The sequence below is a fragment of the Triticum aestivum genome, chromosome 2A (genome assembly GCF_018294505.1).
Source record: "Triticum aestivum cultivar Chinese Spring chromosome 2A, IWGSC CS RefSeq v2.1, whole genome shotgun sequence".
NCBI classification, from domain to species: Eukaryota; Viridiplantae; Streptophyta; class Magnoliopsida; order Poales; family Poaceae; genus Triticum; species Triticum aestivum.
The window spans coordinates 682,024,603-682,032,966 of NC_057797.1; the positions used below are offsets into that span (position 1 = coordinate 682,024,603).

At 44.6% G+C, this 8,364-nt stretch overlaps 1 protein-coding gene across 1 annotated transcript; it reads left to right on the forward strand.

The window, feature by feature from the left end:
* Nucleotides 1-628: 628 nt before the first annotated feature.
* On the forward strand, nucleotides 629-6,191 carry LOC123190196 (uncharacterized). Its single transcript, XM_044602794.1, has 4 exons — nucleotides 629-1,007; nucleotides 1,855-2,299; nucleotides 2,650-2,765; nucleotides 5,422-6,191. Exons 1-4 carry the CDS (start codon nucleotides 692-694, stop codon nucleotides 5,856-5,858), a joined length of 1,314 nt encoding a protein of 437 aa, XP_044458729.1. The 5' UTR covers nucleotides 629-691; the 3' UTR covers nucleotides 5,859-6,191.
* Nucleotides 6,192-8,364: the final 2,173 nt, after the last annotated feature.

Consider the following 8,364-nt stretch of genomic DNA (forward strand, 5'->3'; position numbering starts at 1 on the left):
TGATCCTAGGGGTTGGACAAAGAAGGAGACAAGCACTAACAAGATAGCAACTAGTAGCGGTGGCAACTCATGATGATAGGCATGGTGTAGCGAGAGGGCAGCTTGTGGCGCAAGGCTAGGGTCGAAGGAAAAGCTCACGCAAAAGAAAGGCAAGGCGGCGTCTCGTTGGGGAAGAGATGTAGCGCAACAGAAGGGGCAACACTGTGACTATTAGGTGGCGACAGATTTGGCTAAGGGCGAGGAAGCAAGGAAGCCGACGCAGACCGCGAGATTCTTCGCGTGTCGAGCGTTGTGTGAATTCACCAAATTCTGCTACAGTTTTGACGAAGCATGGCTAAGAATCATGCAAGAAGGAGGCTTGATGCTGACGGCGCTCCTCTAAAGCCTCGAGGCCACGAATCCTGTCATGGATATGCATGGATCTGGCCACAAAGTGATATACTCTGATTCCGAGCAATTTTTTGTGATTTTTGTTTGGCTGAAATCCTATTCAATGGTTATGGATATGTTTGCGGTTGATAATTTTCCTTCTTCTACAAAATAATCTCATCTTTCCTACATAAAAAATGCGAAATGAACAAAAGGTAACCATTTCATTTCTCCAAATTACCCCTACCAAACAGAAACTAGAACCGACCCATTCGTTCCCGAACCGAACACTGTATCTCAGTCCCCCTACCGTCCCGCCGATATGCACGACACAGGCCTCTCCGCCCGCACTGCCGGTGCCTCCTCGTCGTCACCGGCCACCAACGCCGGCGACGACGTCGACGAGTCCAAGACCCGGAAGGCGCAGCCCGCCTTCGTCGCCGCGGCCTACGCCCGGCTCCACTCCCCTTACTATGCGGCCGCCTCCCTTCTCCTCCTCGCCCTCGCCGCCGCTGCCTTCCTCGCCGGCCGAGCTTTCCCCCGGACCGACTGCCCGCCGCTGCGCCTCGACGCGCGCTTCCTCTCCCTCCCTGACGCCGCCGCGGCCTCCGACTTCGGATCCCTCGGCGTCCCCTCGTGTAAGCCCTCGCGCCTCTCTTGTTTCCATGCGAGATAGATCCAGTTCCCTTTTTGTTGGAGTAGTCCGGTCGCGCTCTTGCCAGCTACTCCTTCGAACGATTTAGTCGACTATATGATGTCCATGTCCATATCATTCCAGCTTCGAACCATTAGTTTCGACTATTTTGGGACGGAGTGAGTAATAAATTCCTACTTGGAACGATTATATGATGTCCATGTCAGGTGTAAACCCGTAGTTTGCCATTGTCCGTGTTTGATGGCAACTTGTCGCTTTTTTTATGTCAACCTTATTCCTACTGCTGTATGCTTGTGGATATAGCTATTTAGTTAAGAGTGACAGTGAAGTGTGGGTTAGCTTTGTTCTTGGTACATTGCAGATTCACCTGAAATTTTGAGTGGTAGTATTATACAAATTGCTCAATACTTTACTCCGGGAATGGCTAACTTATTAGTTCTATAATTTTGTATTCAGTCATCCCTATAAGGTGCAGAAGTGTCGACTGTACACATTTGTCCTATAGAGGACCATCATTCCACTAGTTCTATAGAAGAGCAAGCACGGAATCATGATCAACTGTAGTTCTATTTGTTTGTGTTCCTACAACTGTAGCCCAATAAGATCATCTTAGCTGTCACCAGTGAGTGGGTGTTTAAGTTGGTACCTGCTGTATAAGTTGTTAATAGTGGGAACGATTATGTTTCTCTATGAGTTGATAGGTATTTTTGGTAAGGTGTGGTTATTGTTTCATGAACTTCTTCACACCTGCATAATTTATTCAAATAATAAATGCATTATACAGAACATCATTATTCATTAGACTACCTTATACCTTTTCTGCACAAAAGGCAGATCCAAAACTGGGAGGACAGTGGAGTGGACTTCGAAAGATTTACTTAATGGTCTGGAAGAATTTGTGCCAATCTATCAGACACGCCCTATCAAGAATAACATGCATGGAATGAGATTTGACCACAGTTTTGGTCTTTGGTTTATGGCTCGATGGCTTAAGCCAAACCTGATGATTGAGAGTGGCGCATTCAAGGGGCACTCAACTTGGGTTTTGCGTCAGGCCATGCCAAACACTAGGATTATATCTCTCACACCCAGACACCCTGAGAAATATCTTAAGAAGGGACCTGCGTATGTTGATGGAAACTGCACTTATCTGGCTGGGAAGGATTTTATTGACTTTGGAAGTGTCGATTGGGAAAAACTGTTGAGGAAGCATGGCATTTCTGATCCCAGCAAGGTGCTTGTTTTCTTTGATGACCACCAAAGTGAGCTGAAGAGGTAAATTCTTCCTGTAGAATTTTTCTGCTGATGTTGATTTTTTTTGCTGATACTACTATATCCTATCCGTAATGTTTTCTACCTGCTCTGTTCTTGTGAGCAAAATCCTTAGAATTAGCTCACAAACAAGGCCCACATGTCCAGCTTTAATTTATACTCCCTCTGTCCCAAAATAAGTGACTCAACTTTGTATTAAAGTTAGTACAAAGTTGAGTCACTTATTTTGGGACGGAGGGAGTATATCACATCGTATTGTTTTGTAGCATCATAGCAGCACTATTTGTATATTCTTGATTTTTATCTGCGTATCAATTCGAATTTACAATTAGTCCATGACCTATTATGTGCAGGTTAAAGCAGGCACACAAAGCTGGATTCCGGCATCTCATATTTGAGGACAACTATGACACTGGTACAGGCGACCATTATTCCTTGAGACAGATATGTGATCAATCACACATCAGAGGTGTGTAAGTGTGACCTCGCCACATTTGTACTCCCTCCGTTCGAAATTACTTGTCTCGAAAATGGATGTATCTAGACATATTTTAAGTCTAGATACATCCATTTTCGAGACAAGTAATTCCGAACGGAGGGAGTACATTCTAAGTCCTCATTATGTATCAAATGTTGCATGTACCTTTGTTACTTGAATCGAGATGATTATATTGTTAACATCACTTGCGTAGCATAAACTTGTCTTCATAATATGACCTCACTTTAGATTAGGTAATTAGTTACTTCTATTTTAATTGCTAGTACTTGTTAGCTACTTGATCTTCTGCTTTGAGTGATATACATTAGTATCACACACATAAGATATAATTTCCTACCTACCACTCTTTTTTTATGGTAAAAGCTTTGGACATGATTACCATTTTTGTGTGCCAGTGATTATTGTTTTTCCACTTTTAACAATCTTTTCTTATCAAATGCATTTATGATATTGGCTATAGTTGGTTTTCATGTTTTTTAAAGTCTTTTCTTACTGAGGCATATATGGTGTTTGAAACTATTTCATGTGTCTTCTGCAATATGTTGTCCGGTCTTCATCATCGTTAAGAATTCCTGTCTATTTCTTATAATCATACAATTATAAATGGTATCATCATGCTGCATTTCAAGTAGATAATAGCAACCTAAATATGATGCTCTCCAACTTAAGAGGTGCTTAGAAAAATTCCTGTCTATTTCTTATAATCATACAATTACAAATGGTATCATCATGCTGGATTTTGACTAGAGAATAGTAACCTAAATAAGATGCTCTCCAACGTAAGAGGTGCTTAGAAGTGATAGACATTCTTAAGCACATCTATGAAGCTAACCATCACTTCTTATGCATGGTTACATGCTCTGACATTCACAAGAGCCCGTACATGGTTAACTATGCATTGATGTTTAATTAGCATGCTCAACGACGAGGTGCAGCAGTGGCGTGCGCCTAGCACAAGACGGTTGCTTGAACCTCTACGAGTTAGCTAAGTAGAGTGCTTGAGTCTCTGGTGCATTCCTGTTTGGCAATCTATTGTGTACAAGGGAGAGGCTCTTGCCCGTGAGGCAAGATAGAAGAACTGTTCTTCTAATTATTGGTTGCTTTATTCCTCATAGGGGGTCTGTTTACATAGAGTCCTAACGATCCAGTTTGACAAAACAGCGTGGATCTTAACCTTAATTGGTTCAAGTCCCAAGTTAAAAGATACCTCCTCCGTCCTGAATTACTTGTCTCAGAAATGGATAGAAAGGGATGTATCTAGAACTAAAATACATCTAGATACATCCATTTCTACGAAAAGTAATTCCGGACGGAGGGAATATATCCTAATTTAAATGATAAATTCCTAACTGAGAGATCACGGATGAGGATCCTCTCCGTAACTTGGTGCTTAGTGGGCCATGTGCTAGACATACATAACATGACACCCCTTTTCGATATACATAACATGACACCCCTTCTCGACATACACAACATCACGGATGGGGGCGGCCATGGTTTATAAGCCCAAGGATGTCCCAAACTGAAGAAAACACATGATGTTGCTCCACCTCGTGACATGGAACAAGTTGTAAGGCTTTGGCCCTCCACTTGAAGTGGAGGCCCTCCTTTCCTAGGGAGATGGCAACGGCTTGATCCGGTCCAGCACAAACCACCTAGTTGCTGGAAGATGTTGAAACTCTACTATCCCAAGAAACCGGCGGCAATAGAAGTTCTGTGGCAAGAGAATGGGCATAGATCAAAACGAGGACACAAAAATCCTATAAAAACAAGGACTAGAAAAGGCCACAAAAGTTGTATAGAAAGGACCAGGACCAGAAAAAGAGGCTGATGGATTAAGGTATGGTGGACTCGCATGGCATGAGAAAAACGAAAGAGCAACAGATTTGGTGGACGCAGCGGAAAATATAGAGCTATAAGCTAGGAAGCACACATGAGACAAAGATGCAAGAGCCAGTATATGAATGAGAGGCTGCAGAGGAGGCCGTGTAATTGGAAAGCCTTACACTTGACTTTGATTTAGAACCCAACTAGGATTCAGACTCTAACACGTACTGAATTAACCTATTCAAATAGGATCAATCATAAGTAGTAGAAGACAACTCAAAGGGTAAGATGCCCAGTGGCCGAGCCTGGGCTGAATTTAGGGGGGGGGGGGGGGGGGGGCAAGAAACATTGCTTTAGGTTGATTTTAGTTGGACATACGGGCCGAATACCAGGGGGGGGGGGGGTGATGGCCCAGGTTGATCTCCACTAAGCTCCACTACTGAACATGCCCTTCCTTGGACCACCACAGTTTGAAAATTATATCTGTATGGTCATACCATATAGTACTCTTTTCATGGCAACTACTTAGTGTTCCATACTGTATGTTTTTTGTCGCAAGTAAGTAGTGGTAGTATGTTTTCCTAATATTTAACGTACCTCCTTGGTACTTTGAATGCTTTCTAATGTTTATAGTACAAGCGAAGTTTGGAGTAATTCAATTGATCCTTTCCCATTTGAACATGTTCTCGCAATGTCTTAGCTGGGTAGTAGTATTCTCTTGAAGATTCCTTGCGGTGAAACTAACAGAAGGCAGGCATCCGTTATTGCCAAAACTAATTACTACTCTTATACATGCAAGGTGGTGGACATAGCTGCTTCTGGGATAGTGACGAAGCAAGATTAAGGTCGGAACGAATGAAGTTTTGGGGGAAGGCTGTGGACATAGATGAACTATGTGGAAAGGATGATGCATGGTGGGGTGTCAGAGGTTACATGCGTGACAATTTCAACCATAGCAATGAGGCCATCTCACACAAAGAGCATTTCCAGAACAGCAGGCTTGTTGAATCTGTGTTGGATCTGTATTGGGAACTACCTCCTGTTGCTGGGCCGTCCTTAACTCATCAGACAAGATATGACCCAGCCCGCGCTTCTGATCCTATCATTGAAGATGGACGCCATGGCTTGTTTCAAAGAATTGGCCTGAGTAGATTGGACGCTTCAGTGTTCAACGGTTACACTCAGATGGCATACGTTCAGATATCAGGCACAATGCTCAGAAGAGAGGATGATTGAAGGCTTTGTTTCACGGGGCTTAATTTTACGCTAACTGAACAGCCATCTGTTGGTAGGTTTTTGTATAAGGTTTGCACATGGTCTTGGTTCTTATTACTTTAATTCAGTATAACTTGTGGCACTTTGCAGAGGTTATAAAACCAATGCAAGTTCTCGTTTTATTCCCTGAGATATTTCTAGGTAGAACAGATCTGATTATAGATGTGTGAGTTTCATGCCCGCATGATATGGTGGAAAGAGAGGTTGTTTTCTGAGTGGTACTCTGTAGCCTAATCTTATTAATGCTGTTGGTCATAAACAAATACAACCTTGAAGGAGCATTTTGAAAAGTTAGACCCACCCGCTGACATATTGGTTGTAATAATATCTTATATTATGGGACGGAGGGAGTACTTCATTCTAAGATCACTTTCTCAACGAAAGAGTAATTAGACACAGTTCTGAGAACCAAAGAATTAGCTGTATTTTTTTTTCTACAACAGCACTGGTATAAGTTCTATACAATCTATGAATGTTTGCATAACCTGTGGCCTCTGTTAACACAATCCCCGTTTGTCAGCGGTTGTAAGCCTAGTTTCCCTAGGTAATGTTACCGAGCTTACAGCATTGCCATAAGGAAAATAGTTCTCACGAAAACGCTTTAGGCCAAGAGCCATTGAACACGGCCAGCTCCATGCTGCACACACCCCCAAAAATTGCATACTTGTTTCCTCTTTCTGCACTTCTTTTTTGAGGGAAATTTTCTTTCTACGCATGGATCTCCAGCGTGTGAGCATGAGAGCATCGACAGTTCTGGGGCAAGCAGGTCGTGGAAGACCGCAACCATCACAGATCCTAGTACGAGTGCACGAGCAAATAACGAACAGAGGGCCATCACCATCGCGGAGCCGCCATCGTCATCTCTGCAGCGGCTATTTCATCTTCACCAGTTCTTCTGCACGAAGGCTCCAACGACCACGCCCAAGCACGCCGCTGCTACTCCCTCCGTTCAGAATTACTTGTCTCAAAAATGGATATATCTAGACGTATTTTAATTCTAGATATATCCATATCCGAGACAAGTAATTCCGAACGGAGGATTACTTCCGGCGGCAGGCCGAACAGAGCAGAGCAAGTACGCAAGTAACCATATGGCCGGTCGGTGAATCAAGGGCCACCAATTCATGTCAGGTCCGGACTAATATGCATATGCATCTTTCATTTTGAAATGGATAACCCAGCCTCTGCATCATTGTGATGCACATCCTTCATGGGAACATGAATCTACCCGACCACTTGATTCCTAACTGGATCGAACCTTGCGCCAATTCAACTTCAACAGCAGATCTGTTAAGTTATATCTCTTTCGATGTAGTTTTGGTGATTGATGACAACATGTTTGCGGACTAATCGTGTGCTTTGAGTATTTCAAAGATTCATCCTTTGGCACGAGACGATTCGTTTCTCTCGAGTTTTAATCAAGACGGTGTAGCTCTTTCGTTTCTGTTTTGGTGGACTTGTTTCATAGGAGTCACCGTACTATCAAGAGGGGGTCCGCTTTGGTAAGGCTGGGGTGGAATCAATACGTACACATCCTTTTCACACCCTCTGAGCCTTCCCGCTTCGATGGAGGTTTCATTTCCTTTTTTATGAGTATGATTTGGTCCCAGCGGTAGTACCGCGGTGCCCAGCGGTAGTACCGCCTGTGGGTCCTCAGCCGTAGTACCGCTGCGGTACCGGGCTCCTACCGCGTCGACTCGAGGGGGTCGCCTCTCGTGTCGGATTGTGCGGCACTAAGCAACGACAGTAGAAGCGGTAGTACCGCTCGGGAGCGGTAGTACCGCCCTACCACCGCGGCAGTACCGCACTAGGTCTGACTTCTGCTCATACGCTAGCCCTCCCAGACTGCACGACAGTACCGCGAGGGGAGCGGTAGTACCGCTGCCCCCTGCGGTAGTACCGCCCTCTGCGGGGCTGTTTTGGGGGGTAACGGTTGGATTGTCCCCCCCCCCCTCTTTAAAAGGGGGTCTTCTTCTCTAAGGTTGACTTACCTCTTCCCCCAAAAGCTCCATTGTTGCTCCAAACTCCATTTTCGCCCGATCTCTCTCCCTAGCCAATCAAACTTGTTTATTTGCTTGGGATTGGTTGAGAAGGCCCCGATCTACACTTCCACCAAGAGAAATTTGATCCCCCCACTAATCCCTAGCGGATCTTGTTACTCTTGGGTGTTTGAGCACCCTAGACGGTTGAGGTCATCACGAAACCATAGTCCATTGTGGTGAAGCTTCATGGTGTCGTTGGGAGCCTCCAATTAAGTTGTGGTGATTGCCCCAACCTTGTCTGTAAAGATTCGGTCGCCGCCTCCAAGGGCACCAATAGTGGAATCACGGCATCTCGCATTGTGTGAGGGCGTGAGGAGAATACGGTGGCCCTAGTGGCTTCTTGGGGAGCATTGTGCCTCCACACCGCTCCAACGGAGACGTACTTCCCCTCAAAGGGAAGGAACTTCGGTAACACATCCTCATCT

Bases quoted from the DNA above. Each gene is read 5' to 3' on its own strand.
- LOC123190196 (XM_044602794.1), top strand. From the start codon at position 692: ATGCACGACACAGGCCTCTCCGCCCGCACTGCCGGTGCCTCCTCGTCG. The intron at 1,008-1,854 runs GTAAGCCCTCGC...TCTGCACAAAAG, and splicing joins ATCCCTCGGCGTCCCCTCGT to GCAGATCCAAAACTGGGAGG. The intron at 2,300-2,649 runs GTAAATTCTTCC...TATTATGTGCAG, and splicing joins CACCAAAGTGAGCTGAAGAG to GTTAAAGCAGGCACACAAAG.